Source organism: Pristis pectinata, chromosome 3 (genome assembly GCF_009764475.1).
Source record: "Pristis pectinata isolate sPriPec2 chromosome 3, sPriPec2.1.pri, whole genome shotgun sequence".
In the NCBI taxonomy this organism is placed as follows: Eukaryota; Metazoa; Chordata; class Chondrichthyes; order Rhinopristiformes; family Pristidae; genus Pristis; species Pristis pectinata.
This window is the reverse complement of record NC_067407.1, coordinates 49,443,130-49,459,447: the sequence shown is the minus strand read 5'-3', so window position 1 is coordinate 49,459,447 and position 16,318 is coordinate 49,443,130. Positions and strand designations below refer to the sequence as shown.

General features: G+C 39.3%; 1 protein-coding gene across 1 annotated transcript in view; it reads left to right on the top strand.

The window, feature by feature from the left end:
- Positions 1-16,318, top strand: part of camsap2a (calmodulin regulated spectrin-associated protein family, member 2a) — a 152,764-nt gene that overhangs the window by 103,343 nt on the left and 33,103 nt on the right. The window contains 2 exon segments of the mRNA XM_052011124.1: positions 6,667-6,808; positions 8,683-8,822. Coding sequence (XP_051867084.1) covers positions 6,667-6,808; positions 8,683-8,822 — 282 coding nt within the window.

Here is a 16,318-nt window from a genome sequence, read left to right as displayed (position 1 = left end):
AAAGGGGTCCTTTACAGGATGGCTGGGGGTGACTAGTGGTCAGACCACATTTGGAATACTGAGAGCAATTTTGGGCCTTGTATATAAGGAAGGATGTGCTGGTCCTGGAGAGTGTTCAGAGGAGTTGAACAAGAGGAGTTTCACAAGAATGATCCCAGAAATGAAAGGCTTAACTTAGGAGCATTTGATGTCTCTGGGCCTCTATATGATAGAGTTTAGAAAGATTAGGGGAATCTCATTGAAACCTACCAAATACTGCAAGGCCTGGATAGAGTGGACGTGGAGAGGATGTTTCCATTGGAAGGAGGGTCTAAGATCCAAGGGCACAGCCTCAGAATAACGGGATGTCTCTTTAGAACTGAGATGAGGAGGAATTTCTTCAGCCAGAGGGTGGTGAATCTGTGGAATTCGTTGCCCTGAAGGGCTGAGGAAGCCAAGTCATTGCATGTATTTAAGACAGAGATTGATAGGTTCTTGATTGGTAAAGGGGCTAAGGGTTATGGTGAGAAGGCAAAAGAATGGGGTTGAAAAAAAATCAGCTATGATTGAATGGTGGAGCAGACTCGATGGGCTGAATGACCTAATTCTGCTCCTATATTTTATGGTCTTATCAGCTATTTCTGAATTCCTCAACCAAATTACCCTTTAACTTTTTATTCTCCATGACAATATCAGCCTAATTTAGACTGAATAATCTTTGTGACTTTCCAAAATAAATCATCAGAACTAAACGTAAGCTCCGTAAGTCATCTAACCAGGGCTTTATGAGGTTGTACAAAATTTCCCATTATATTTTACCCTTTTAGTTATAAAGGCTTCTTTCCATTTGCCATTTTGATTTTTTTTTACTTGATTGCTGTATTTTTGTCATTTTTGAACAGGAACTCCTAAATCTCTGGTCATCTATTTTTCTCGTTTGCTTTTCTTCATTTGAGTAATAACCAGAGCTTTTGTTTTTGCATCCAAAATGGATGACTTTTGAGCTTGCCCTCACACTGCATTTATCAATATGTCTCAGTAATTTTGCGTTCCCTCTTAGTCTACTTACCATAATACATATCTTTGTACCAATAGACTTGGTTACATCATTCTTGTAAGTGCTATGTAAGGTGAGGCCCAGATCAGACCCTTGTGGGACGCAATAAAGCACTTACAACTTATTATCTCTGAATAACCCACCACCAGCAATGTAGTACATATTCTCTAGCACACTTTGCTGAGATAGGCGTTGAAAGCCTTGTCATCGTTTTTGTTTTTAATCTGCATCCCAAAGATATTGAGGCTCTTATGACAGGAAGGGCATTCTAATCAAGCCATTTCCATTTGTTGTCACATGTAGTCCATTTACCCTGAGCTATCTGTGCTTGGAATCATTCTTGTTTCCCCTCCATGCCCTTCCTCCACCCCTCAGAATGTTATTAGAGAAGAAGAGAAGAGGGTTTCATTATCATATATTGATTGCCATCACTGCTTTGTCGGATCGAAGGAATACGTCTTTTCATGTGAGCAATAGTTGTGTCATAAATTCTTGTGTCATAAATTACACAAATGTATTTTTTGCTCGTTAAAGATAAGGATGGCGAAAGGGCTCGAGTTTCCTTTCATTCAAGAGAATGTTTTGATTCTGCATCAGGTTCTAAAGAGTATAGAAAAATTAATCTGACATTCTGTGGCAATTTGTCTCATTCTACAGTATTGGTTATGTGAACCTACTGGAAAGAATCATTCTTGTGTAAATAGAGAAAAATGTGTTTGTTGGAGTGTTTGGAAATTCTCCTTGGGAAGTATTGCATCATGTCTTCTTTACCCCTGTATTGATTCCTGGCAAATAGTTTGGGGAAATAAATTTTGTGGTGTGTATAATGTGACCTCATTGTTGATAGGAAGCACCCTCATGATATAACCGAGCCAAGAGAGGATGGAGTGCAACACTGAATAAATAAGTTAGAGTTTTTTGTTACCTTCCATGTAGTAATACAAGTGTTCTTGTAGTGTGCAGATTATTTCAGTAAAGGAAACATTGGATTTAACTCTTCTTCACAGTCAAAATTCTTCGTCATTTTAAACTAACCAAGGGAAATATCATGGATATTTTAAAACTTAAGATTCTTCTAAAATGGAGTTTAATCTGGACAAGTATGAGGTGACGAATTTTGGGAGGTCAAATGCAAGGGCAAAGTATACAGTAAATGTCAGGATCCTTGGGAGCACTGATATACAGAGGAATCTTGGGGTGCAAGTCCTTGGCTCCCCGAAGGTGGCAACACAAGTAGTAGAGAAGGTATACAGCATGCTTGCCTTCATCGGTTGGGGCATTGGGTCTAACAGTTGAGAAGTCATGTCGTAGCTGTATAAAACTTTGGTTAAGCCACATATGGAGTATTGTGGGTAGTTCCAGTCGCTGCAGTACAGGAAGGATGTGAAGGCTTTGGAGAGGGTGCAGGAAAGGTTAACCGGGATGTTGCCTGATTTGTAGCTGTAAGGATATGTTGGACAAATTTGGATTGTTTTCTCTGGAACATCAAAGGCTGAGGGGTGACCTGAGAGAAGTAAGTACAATTATGAGAAGCAGTTTTTTTCCCACGGTGGAAATGTCAAATACTAGAGGGCATTGATTGAAGAGAGACTGGTAAAGTTTAAAGGAGATGCGCGATCGAGGCAACTTTTTTTACACAGAAGGAAGTAGGTGCCTGTAATATATTGCCGGGGAGGTGGTGGAAGTGGATACGATAGCAACATTTAAGACCCATTTAGACAGACACATGAACAGGCAAGGAATGCATGGATATGGAACGTGTGCAGTCAGATGGGATTAGTTTAGTTTGACATCATGGTCGGCACAAGCATGGTAGCTCAAAGGGCCTGTTCCTGTGCTGTACTGTCCTGACAACAGAGTTTAGTGGGATACAGTTATGCACTCAATATCACTTTTTTTAAATGCGTGGCTGTGTTTTCATCTCCCTCACTGGCAACTAAGGTACTGTATGTCTGTAAGGGACTGTGGTTGAAAGTGCTGACCAAGGTCAACATCAAAGGGACTGTGGTAGAAAATGCTCACCAAGGTCAACATCAAAATTTCACCAAAGACATTGAAAGCTGGGATTTTATTTTGCCTTTGCACATGCCTGACTGTTTTCTGCTCATTTGCCATTAGCAAATGCAAAATCATGTGTTGGTGGAAGTAAAGCTAAGTATCCCAGGCTCCTTGGATGCAAAAGTTATTATCAAATAAGTTACAGTGATAATTTAGAAGAGTTTAATAATAAATAATTCCCCATGGAAATAATGCTTTTTCAGATGATATTAAACATGGCAATTTTTTTTATCCTTTCTCTTTTTATATAATGTACTTTATTTCTTGAATGTTATTGAGTGGGTTTGCATCACCAATACATTGACGAGATCTATTTCGAGAATTTAGTGGTTGCAGACGTAATTTGCACTGAATAATTTACTGTGGAAATTTTGTGAACACATGGTAATAGATGCACTATTGAGCACAGTACCTTGCCGACCACATCTGTTGTGCTACCTTGGTTAGCTATCAAAATAGGCAATTGAAAGCTTCCATGTGGATTCTAAATCTAAATGACCTTTTGATTTGTTGTTACATATATTGAACAATATTCAACTCAAAGCATTCATTAGTTCTTAACATGTTGGGGTGCAGATATTGTGATTTTGGTCACTTTCTCTTGTATCTGGGAGGTTTTTCCATCAAAGTTTTCTTGCTCTGTTATTAATTTCAGAACATAGACAATATTCTGATGTAAGATTGGGCTTTTGCAGATAACTTTTGTCTCATATCGCTTATACAAAGCCTTGGAGGAGAGGGAAATGTCTTACCTTGTCAATCTGATTACTGGACAACACCACTTAACTATTATAGAATTTATTTGTATTTAAGAAATACTTTACTCAATAATATTGTTGGAAAGACATGTTGAGAAAAGGACATTTTTTTACAGACCGGTACCACTTTCATTTTGTATACCAGCTGATATTGAACGTTACAAAACAAGCATTATAGTGACCTTTATGAACCACGCACTCCAGTTTGTTAATAGTAAGGAACTGTCATCCATTGACCAGTTGAGAAATTGCTTTGGTCATTTCCCAGCATGCATGTAACAGAGTTGGCTCATTCTAATTCATAATGTGATCCAGAGAGAAATGACCAGATGCCAGCTGTCCCATGTCACAAAAAGTAAGCCACTGGCACAATCGGAGTTCTGCTTGTCACTGTATTTCTGTATCAGAATGCACTTGTGTCGCTTCCAGAAGTCAAAGTCGATTTTATTGTCATATGTACAAGTACATGTATGCACAGGTGCAATGAAAAAAATATTTGCAGCAGCATCACAGGCACATAGCATCATACAAGCAGCATTCACTTGAAAAACATATTTAAACATAAAGCAGAAAAGGTTCATGATCCCAGCTTTCTCAATTAAAACTTTAAAAATCTTTATTTATACAGCACGGCAACAGGCCCTTCTGGCCCAACGAGCCCACGCCACCCAATTACACCCTTATTAACCTACTAACCCATATGTCTTTGCGCATTACAATGATTGGCTGGATGGGATAATGAGTCGTTAGTGAAAGAAATCCATTGTCAAGTTAGCAGTAAACACTTGCAAAGAATTTATAGGTTTGCTAGATGAATATTAGAATTTAAGTTCTATTTAGCATTTTGTGTTTTAAAAAAAGTTGAAGTTGGATGCAGGTTTTATAATGCCAGTGTCAATGAAATCCTGCCAGCTGTAGTACCCAGCAGTCAGGACACCGGATTGTATAATGGGGCATATTATAAAGGAAAATAATACTTCCTGATGCCAGCCACTCAATGATTATGATCTGCCTTGGATGCCACATTATTTAAAACAAAATGCAATAGGGCTTAAACTTAACTGCAGGGCGACTGAATGCAGGCTCCTGTATCCCTCGAGCCTCTCCGCCAGCTTGTCACAGCCCACACTGCCACTGAGTTCTGTATCATATCCAAGTTTGCTGATAATAGCAAGTGGCAGTGTTGTTAATACAACACTAGGTGGCAGTGTTGGTTGTGAAAAGGATGCCAAGTCAAGTCAAAAGTCAAGCTGAGTTTATTGTCATGTGCACAAGTACAGCGAGGTACTGCAACAGCATCACCGGCACATAGATTCAGACAACAGCACACAGAACGCAAGTTGTACATGAATTATACATAAACACTACATGACAATGAAGAAGAAATAAAAGACTGTGCAAAACAAAACATTAGTGCATAAAAGAATGGAAGTTCCTGGGATGCAGAGAAGCCTTGGAGAATTATGGACAGGTTAAGTCAATGAGGAGATAGAATTTAATGTTGCCAGATGTCAGGCCATCCACTTGGGCAGAGAAAAAGAAAGGTGGAATATCTTTTTAAATGGTGAGAAACTGAAATGCTCGTATTCAGAGGGACCCGGGTGAACTTGTAACATTCTGGTACAGCAAGCAATTAGGAAGACAAACAGTATGTTGGCCTTTTTTTGCAGGAGAATTTGAAAATAGGAGTATAGACACTTTGCCAGATGTGAAAATAAGCCAGCAGAGGCTGGTACAGCATACTATTAAGAAAGTGGCCATTGGTACGTGGGTTAAGTCAGCAACATTAACAATATGACTGTACCAATAAGAAATTTAAATTACTTACACCCCTGTGTCTTGCTCTAATTATAGAATACTGGTGAGTCTGCCTATGGAATATTGTGTATAGAAGGATGAGGGGTCATTGAAACCTGGCGAATACTGAAAGGCCTGGATAGAGTGGACTTGGAGAGGATGTTTCCATTAATAGGAGAGTCTAGGAACCGAGGGCACAGACTCAGAATAAAGGGGTGTCTCTTTAAAATTGAGATAGGGAGGAATTTCTTCAGCCAGTGAAGGTTCACTAGATTGATTCTAGGGATGGCGGGTTTGACAGCTGAAGAGGGATAAGCAGACTGGGCCCATAACATCAAGAGTTTAAAAGGATGGCAGATGATCTCATTGAAACACTCAAAATTCTTAAGGGACTCGAGAGTTTAAAAGGATGACAGATGATCTCATTGAAACGCTCAAAATTCTTAAGGGACTTGACAGGTTAGATGTGGTTTTGTCTTTCTGGGGATGTCTGAAACCAGCTATCATTGTCTCAAAAATGGGAATCAACTACTTGACACAGATGAATGGAATTTTTTTCACCCAGAGGATAGTAAATTGTTGAAATTCTCTACCCAAGAGAGCTATGCTCAATTGTTTAGCATATTAAAGAGATCATTAGGTTTCTATACTGTATATTAATGGAATTGATGGATGTGGGGCAAATGCGAAAAAATGGAGGTGAAATAAAAGATCTGCCATGATCTTATTGACAGGCAGAGCAGTCACTTGGCCCACTCCTATTTTTATGTTTCTAATGTCCTTATGTTATTCTCTGTGTTTTGTTAGTGGCTGAAAACATTCTATAATAGGTGATAAGTGCTGGGGAAAAAAATACATTTGAATTGTTGTACCAAATGACCAGGGGTATAGAAGTTGCATGAGCACTGTTTTTGATAAACCTTGCTAATTTAGAGAAAAGGAAAATGCACATTTTATTTTAAATACCTGCTCATTTGCAGTGGCATTTATTTGTCTAATCCCTCTATTTGGTGATAGGCTCGCTACAGGAAAGATCAAACACTACCAAAGCAACTGCCCTGCATCCCGCCAGTGGAAAATCTGTTGAAGGACACCACCGATGGTTGCTCATTAGCTGCACTGATCCATTTCTACTGTCCTGATATTATACGAATGGAAGGTGAGACTTTGTTTTTGAGTGGAGATCATTGTCAAAGAATTTATCCTGCTTACCTGTAATAGACTCATTTGGGAATCAATGTGGTGGGAGTCTGCTGAAATATTGCTTACCTCAACTGTTATTTTTCAATTGGGATGACATCATCATTATGGAGTTTTCTTGTGGCCACAAGAGTTTTTATTTGTCAGTTCCATCAAGAGCTAAGCTCCTGCTCCAATAGCCAATCTAAATTCCACTTTTAAACAAAATGTAGTTTGGAAACTTCCCTTTATACTGTAAGCAGAATTGCCTTTGTCGTTCAGAGATTTAAGAGAATTCAAGAAGTTGTATACTGTGCTTACATTTGGCTAGTCCCAAAGTGCTCCACCACTGACACTTCAGCTATTACCCAGCCTCATTTCCTAATGGGAGGTCAAGTGCTGCCCTTTCTCTAGTACAGCCATCTACATATTACTTGAGAAAACTTTTCTGGGCACGCTTAACAAATCTGCCCCATCTAATCTCTTAGTATTACGTCTGTCCCAGTCAATGTTAGGGAAGTTAAAATCACTACTCTCACAACCCCATTGTTGCTACAACTATCTGCAATATTTGCCCCTCTAATTCCCACTGATATTTGGGGGCCTATAGTACAATCCCATCAAAGTGATGAACCCCCTTCTTATTTCCTAGTTCAATCTGTATAGTCTCACTGGATGTTCCTCCAGGAATATCCTAAGTACTGCTGTGATGTTCTCCCTAATTGAAAAAAACACAACTTCCTCTCCTCTCTTACCTCCATCTCTATCAAGCTTGTAGCGTCTGTAGCCCAGAACATTGAACTGCCAGTCCTGCCCGTCCCTGAACCATAGAACATAGAATAGTACAGCATGGAACAGGCCCTTTGGCCTACAATGTCTGTGTTGACATGATGCCACTCCAAACTAATCCCATCTGCCTGCACTAATCCCTCCATTTCCTGCCTCTTCGTGTGCCTGCCTAAATGCCTTTTAAGCATTTCTGTTGTATCTACTCCCACCACTTCCCTTGGCAGTACTTTCCAGGCTCCTACCACTCTCTGGGTAAAAACTTGCCTCAGATCTCCTCTAAACTTTCCCCCTTCACCTTAAAACTATGTCCTCTGGTATTCGGCATTTCTACCCTGGGAGCACGACTCTGAGGATCTAGCCTATCTTTGTCTCTCGTAATTTTATGTACTTCTATTGGGTTGTTCCTCAGCCTCTGATACTCCAGAGAAGACAATCCAAGTTTGTCCAACCTCTCCTTGTTTCCGTAATAGCTATAATATCACAATCCCGTGCTTATTCATGCCCTGAGCCCATCTGCCTTACCAGTGAGGCTTCTTGCTTTAAAATAAACACAGTTTAACCTATCAGACCTTCCTCCCTTCCTGTCCTGACCCTGCCTATCCTGCCTAATGAATTTGCATTAATTTTTATATTTGCCTCAACATTTTCATTTGCCACACAACTACTTTGGATCCCACTCCCCACCAGACTAGCTTAAACCCTCATGTCACAAATCTCCCCACCAGGATATTGGTTCCCCTCCAGTTATCTATCTATTTGCCAACAAAATAAGTGAAAACAAACAAACTTTATATATGCTTTGGTAGGCCTTCAGATTTCACTTCAAAACCTTTTAATGTACAATCCAATTTTGTTTTTGAAAGCACCAAAAGCAAGATGCAAAGTTTGTACGAACCTGGAATCCAGTGGGGCAGTGGATGCTTTAATTCAGTCTAAAAGTTGCACAAAATCATAGCCAGTGTATTAAGGATCACTCTTTATTAGTTGGTTCCTGAAGAGATTCTTGCCAAGGGCTGGTGGAAAGAATCGGTGACACTAAATCAGTGTGTAACTTTCTTTTCTCAGATATATGCTTGAAGGAGACCATGTCATTGGCTGATGGCTTGTATAATCTGCAATTGATTCAAGAATTTTGTGAAGGTTATCTGAACCAGTGCTGCCACTTTCTACTTGAAGACATGCTCTATGCATCTTCATCAATCAAGGTAAAACTGACATTGCTGGTGCTAATTTGCTTGACTTTTGAAATCTGATTTTTCCGTTGTTCCTAACAACTGCAGTGCAGCAATGTAGATGCCTAGTTTAGGTCAAGGAAATTGAATTGCCCATCATGCTAATAACAGCTTTGTATGTAAGGCTGTAAAACACATGTCATTTTGATTTAATGCAATTGTTCCCGTCTAGCTCAGTTAAATCTATAGATGCAGTGGAAAACCTGAAAAATTCAGTAATGCAACTTGAAGTTCACAGTTCCTGAAACAGATACAATATATATGGGTTGCATTACTTATGTGCAATGTATCTTATTCCTTACCAGCTAATGCACTAGATAAGAGCATACAGAGGTTGGGGAAATATATTGGCATGGATAGGAGAGTGGCGAACTAACAGAAATCAGACAGTAGGGGTAAAAGGGACATTTCTGCCCTGATAATCAGGAACTAGTGGGGTACCACAGGATCACTGCTGGGACCTCAACTATTTATAATGTATAATAATGACTTGGATGAGGACTGAGTATATCGTAGCCAAATTTGCTAATGATACTGAGATATGTGGTTAGTTAATTGTGAGGAAGATGCAATGAGCTTGCAAAGGATATAGATAGGTGAGTGGGCATGGAGTTGGGCAGTGGAGTATACATTGAGAAAATGTGATGTTATCCACTTTGAAAGAAAGAATTTAAATGAAAATTATTATTTAAATAGAATGAGACTATAAAATGTTCCATTGCAAAGGGATCTGCATGTCCTAGTATGTGAAACACAAGTTATCATGCAGGTACAGCAAGTAATTGGGATAGCTGATGGAATATTGGCCTTTATTGCAAAGGATATGGAATATAAAAGTGAGGAGTATTTGAAGCAACTTTACAGGGTGCTGGTGAGAGCATACCCATACAGTTCTGTTTCCGTATTTAAGGAATTATATTCTTTCATTGGAGGCAGTGCAGAGAAGGTTCAGTAAGTTGATTCTTGGAACGAAGAGGTTGATGCATGAAGAATGATTAGACAGGTTGGGCCTATACTCATTGGAGTTTAGAAGTATTAGAGATGATCATCTTAAAAGATGCAAGGTTCTAAGGGGGATTGACAGGATGGATGCAGAGACGATGTTGCCCTGAGTGGGGGTATTTAGAATAAGAGGCATAGTTTCAAAAAATGGGGCTCCCATTTAATGAGAAGGGGAAGAATTTCTTCTTCCAGAGGGCAGTGGAGGCAGTCATTGAATATATTCAAGGTGGAAAATGACAGATATTTGAGCAACAAGGGAACCAAGGGTATGGGGAGAGAGCAGGAAAGTGGTGTTGAGGCCAAGATTGGATCAGCCTTGCTCTGATTCACTGATTTAATCCTGTGGGAGAAAATCTCAAGCAGCCAAATTTTCAAACAATACCCTATGATTAGTGTATATTTATCTTGTTCAAATGATACAGTCTCCTGAAAATGATTAAAGATTGTAAAGCATAGATAAGCTGGTAATTCAGAAAGCTCTGGATGACCTATAGGAAAATGAACATTATTTAGTTAATTAGTATGATATAATGAAATAACATTAAATAATATCCTGTGGCATTGCAGCCAAGAAGTCGAGTCCAAGTCTGGTCTTCAGGTAAAGTGGGGTGAGAGGGCAAAGTCAATTATTCCAGGGAATATAGATATAATTCCATTCCCATTTTCAATAATATATTCCATCTTTACTTCTGTAAGACCACACCTCAGCCAGGTGCCAGTTCTTAATGAGGAAGTTGGAAAAAATGAATACAGATTCTTTGATTATTGCTCTGGAAGTTTTCAGTAAGAAGAAGTTACCACAATAAAGTTAATAGCATTTTATCTTTTGTATGCCTCTATGCCTTGTCTATAGTCCAAGTCTCAGAAGCACAAAGGAGGGCAGGGTGTTCTGCTGCCCAATATATCATGAGTTTTGTGTCAGGTCCTCTTTTGCACTCTTTATTTATTTTTGTAACTTATAGTAATTTTATGTCTTGCACTGTACTGCTACCACAAAACAACAAATTTTATGACATATGTCAGTGATAATAAACCTGATTCTGAGGTCTTTTCCTCAACTCACCAAAGGCTGTGCTGGTGCTTTAAAAGTGGTGGTGAAGTGCATCATTATTGTAATTATTGGCTCCCAAGATATGGGAACATTTTTTCCAGAGTCTCCCTGTGAACCTTTGTTTGTCAGTGGGCAGTGTGGTGCAGCAGAGTTTACTTTGTGTTCACTTAGTGTTGCTATCTTGTGTATAGAAGCTGAATTTAGAAAGTGAAAACCTATTTCTGAATTGCAGAGTTGTTTGAGCAAGAAGTCTTGTCAAGAAAATTATTCCTGTACTTATCTATCATCTTAGGAATTGGAATGCATCCTATAATTCTCTTGCCATCATGTCTCAGGGCTTCTGGAGACAGCCCTACTGGGCTGCCTGCCTCTCCCTGCTCAAAATAGAGCCATTATTTCTTCTGTTGTTTCCACTGCAAATTCCATACCGGTCTCCAACAACAATCCCTGATGTCAGTGTCCTCTCTGTATTTCATTATCAGACATACTTCTTGCTATAGTATTTGTTTGGTGATGTTGAAGTAGCTTTTATATGGCTCTAATCCACACTGTTTGGCTGCTGGACAAACAGCCAGCAGATCTTTGCTATTGTTGTGTTAGTGCTGTTTCACAGCATTTGTTATTTGTCACAGGAGGCAGTGTTTGGCATTTCAAACGCAATGTGATTTTTAAATGCTCGTGGGAAATTATACCTCCATAATTAGCACAGTTTAAATATGCTACAATGATTGAACAATGTTTTTTCAACTGAATTCAATATCTAGGCACAGCTTTCTTAGTTAATTCCATGACACATTACTCCAGGATTCTGTCTAAATGCCTCCTTTCTTGGTTGTATCTATATCACAACTTTGCTTTTGAAATTTTTGATTGTTTTTGTGCTGATGATTCACAGTTATCTGCAGATTCTATGGTATTTTTGTCTTTCTTTAATTCAGGTAGACAACCTCGCATTAAACTGTATTGATCACAATTTTATCCACTCGTTACTTTATCAACGCCTCTTTGCAACCTCCCAGTACACAGGCTACCTACCTTGGAGTCTTCAGCAAACTTGGATCTTGGCCCCTCTTTTCCTTCACCTGGGTAATTTAAAATTATAATGCAAAGCAAGGCGATAGATTCCTCGAGTTGCTTCCTGCCAGTATGGGTATTTAGTCCTTATTATTACTCTATGTCTCTTAAATGCAGGTGATGGATACTTTTAGAGATAAATAAGCATCATGCAGAAACACACATGATACTGTACGGACACTTTTAGCAACTTGTTCCCTAAAGGAGAATGTCTGCTCACCCAATGGAGTCAGCCTTTGTGTCATGTGATTAGAGTCCTAAAAGAAGGCTGCTCCAACATCACCAAAAAAATACAACAGAAGATGTGTCTCTGCCTGAAGTGCTGGTGGAAGCTGATTCCAATAATAATTTCAAAGGAGTCTGACAGATAGTCAAGGATGAGGAACTTACAGAATGTAAAACAAATCACCAACAGATGTTCTAACAAGTATCTCAGGAAGGCAGGACTGTTGTTTGAGGAGAGATTGGGTTGACCATACCTGTATTCACTAGAGTTTAGAAGAATGATAAGATAAGAGATAAGATAAGATTTCTTTATTAGTCACATGTACATGGAAATACACAGTGAAATGCATCTTTTGCGTAGTGTTCTGGGGTCAGCCCGCAAGTGTCGCCACGCTTCCGGCGCCAACACAGCATGCCCACAACTTCCTAACCCATACGTCTTTGGAATGTCAGAGGAAACCGGAGCACCCGGTAGAAACCCACGCAGACACGGGGAGAACGTACAAACTCCTTACAGACAGTGGCAGGAATTGAACCTGGGTCGCTGGCGCTGTAATAGTGTTACGCTAACTGCTACACTACTGTGCATGAGAGGGGGGGGATCTCATTGAAATTTACCAAAATATTTACAGGGCTAGACAGACTGGATGTTGGGAGGATGATTCCCCTCCCTGGGTGATCTAGAATGAGGGGCTATGGTCACAGGGTTTGAGGTGAGATATTTGGGATTGAAATGAGGAGAAATGGCTTCACTCAGAGGGTGGTGATCCTGTAGCATTCTTTACCGTGAAAGACAACAGAGGCCAATACACTGAATATATTTAAAAAGCAGTTTGATAGATTTCTAGATGCATCAAGGGGTAGGTAGAGAGGGCAGGCATATGGTATTGACATAGAGGACCAGCCATAATCATATTGAATGGCAGAGCAGTCTTGAAGGGCTGAATGGTCTACTCCTGCTCCAACTTGCTATGCTTCCTGCCTGACCCTGTCTTGATATCCTCCACAGTGCTGTGTCTTTGCCATCATTTGCTTGTGCGTCGTTATGTTGTGCAGCCAAATGCAGCATTAAAAAGCATATTTTTCTGGCACGTTGATAATTTTATTTCCTTTTTATACCTTGCAGCTGATATATTTTACACGTGGAACTGGCCAAAGATAGAATGCTACACTGACTTTTCCACACTCACTTGTCTGCATATGAACTGGGACTAAACTGATGCAGAAGCTCCCTGGCTGATTGTCCTTTCTTTCTGCTCATTCATCTCTTTTAGAAATGCAACAACACTAGTCATAGTCGTACAGCACAGAAATAGCCCCTTTGGCCCACCACATCTATGACAACCTTTTTGCCCATCTACATTAATCCCAATTGCCCTCATTAAGGTTGTATCCTTCTCAGCCATGCTTATTTAAGTGCCTGTCTAACTCCCTCTTAAATGTAGTGATTGTATCCATGACCTCTCACAGGCATTAAGACCAGTCATGCTTGAATGTGAGAGAGACTGGTCAGTTGAATTGAAGATGATTTCTTATGTACCTACTACAGTTCAGACCTTAATTCCATAGAGTTCAGATAAAAGATGTTTAAAATCTGTGGACCCTTCTCATTGCAAACAAATTTTCCAACCAGTGGGCATTAGTTTGAACCCTCAGGATCACACTTCACTATTCACGTTGTCAATAGGACATGAGAAAATTTCCTGTTCCTAATAACCTAGCAGACGCCATTGAATTGTTTGGCTTTTCATGACATTGTTCCACGCTGCATGTCATGGTGCAGTTAGCATTTGGAGCCTTTGCCGTTACTTTTGACACCAATTTCCTGAATTTCTGTGGAGCTCTGCAGTTCCTGTTCTTCAGAAGCCCCGGGTGCTATGCTTCCTCCTTAATGAGGTCTGTGCACAGAATATCAAAGTTAAGACATTTCGTGTATATGGCTTTGGAAAAAATATACTTTGCACACCTTTTTGTAAAGTATCAATTTTACTTTATTCTGTTTTTTCACAATCTCTCCATTATGCTTTGCCTTTACAAAGGAGGTTTGTCTACAGTTAAACCAATGGGATATTTAAAAATTGACCGTCCTGACTGAATTTGTGGTATGTCTTGTTTTCAGCATCCCATATAATCATATTTTCTCTATATTTAATTTGTACCTCAGTCTATTTTCTTTTGTTTTTGCCCAAATAAATGCTAAAAATCTATGGACACAGATCATCCTGATAGGTACTGAGTGCTGTTCATTCACAGCTGACAGCACCAAATGGAACTTCTTAATACTCTTCCTGCATGCTTCATGTTTATTAAATGAGATTTTCTAAGGAGTGTTAAATTGAGCAGAGACTATTTCTTTCTAAGTATTTGCTTTCTAATGCAACATGTAATTTAAAACAATATTGCAATTCTCCAGTGTTAGCATGTTTTCAAATTATGCATGAAATGATTTGAAGGTGAGTGTGAGCAGGAATCATTAGATTTAAGTAGGAACTGCAGACAGGACCATAAGACATAGGAGTAGAATTGGGCCATTCAGCCCATTGATTTTGCTCCCCCATTCGATCATGGCTGATTTATTGACAGGAATTGAGGAGAAACTGCATCTCCAGTAAATACAGATGTCAAAATTATGAACTTTACAGCAAATGCAGTACCTGTTGGAACAAAGGCTTGGTGTCTTCACTTGTTGTATTTACACCCCAAAAACCCTGCTTTCCATCTAATCCCAAATTGCCTGCCTTGTGCTTTTTTTGTTGTCCTTCCTCTTCCCCTCCCTTTCTACTTTTCTAATTGTACATATTAGTTGAATTTCTGCATTGAACATTGAAGGACATGGAGCCATGGTAACAACCTTACCTGGCAATCTTAAGAAATTAATTTTGTACAGGAAATCTTACTTATTCTGTGTCATTGGTTCCTGCTTTGTTGTTAATGGTGCAATGAGCTAACTTTATGGTTGCTGTTGCCATGGTTCTGTTTCTGAGAGCAAATGGGGTGATGTGCTGAAACCATGTCCCTGCCATCTGCTGCTGAACAGATTGTGGTTCAAATGAATCTTGAAAATCATAGAGGCACAGAGTCTGAAGGGCAGTAAAATTATGACTAGAATTTCAGATCTGTTTCAATAAAGCAGACTGTTCCATAAATATCCCACTACAGCCAGATGAGGTAAATGGTCTTATTATGAACGAAACATCATTTGGTAAAATCATGTTGAATTTTTTTATACATTTTGAGTAACTGCAATCTAGCTTCAAAGGCATTTATCATGGATATTTCATAACTACCATGAGCCTAAGACTGGATTAATGAATTACAGGGGCACAATGTGGTGTACTAATTAAACATGCCCAAACAGAAATTGCTCAGCAAGTTTTTGAGCTTGAGTTATGCAGTACAATGCAAATGTAATGAAGCACACCCATTAAATGACTTTAAAAAAGAAATTACAGTCAGCTTTAATCAGCTTTCTCATACCCCCCATCTTTTTGAACCCAACATGTATACAAAACCTCCTAAACCTGAAAGGAATAGTTCCAGCCCACTTTTTAATAAAAAAAACTATGCTCCAAAAAGCAAATTTTGAAATACACAGTTGCACAAAATCATGGCCTTAAAACAGGATAAAATAAAATATAGAATTTTGACCAGTTTATTGATTGGCGTCTGCAATGAATAACTTTTGTAGAAGACTGTGTTCATTGTTAGCATTATAGCATTGCTGCAAAATTTAAATGTTTTCAACTTTAATAATGCTAAATTGAATGATTTGGCAACAATGATTTCTTGTAATGAATTATAGTTAATCATGCAAAAAATAAAACCAGCCATTGTGTATTAATCGTGGTGTTCAGTGCAGTGTAAAGTGAATGAAATACCAATATTTTTGAATGTTGTTTCCTCTTTGAGAGGAAGGAGCACAGTGGGGAAGAAGGTGAGTGAGCAGGGTAACAAGAGTGCAGGTGGAGGAGTAGAGAGAGGAGTAGTGGTAAGGAAACAGGAGTGGGGGCATGTAACAGGTCTGGTAGTTGGGGTAAAGGATTGACGGAGGGAGGAAAGAAAGAGAAAGCAAGGTGAGAGTGCTTCTCTTGCCCCCTCTCTTCTCCGTCCCCCACTT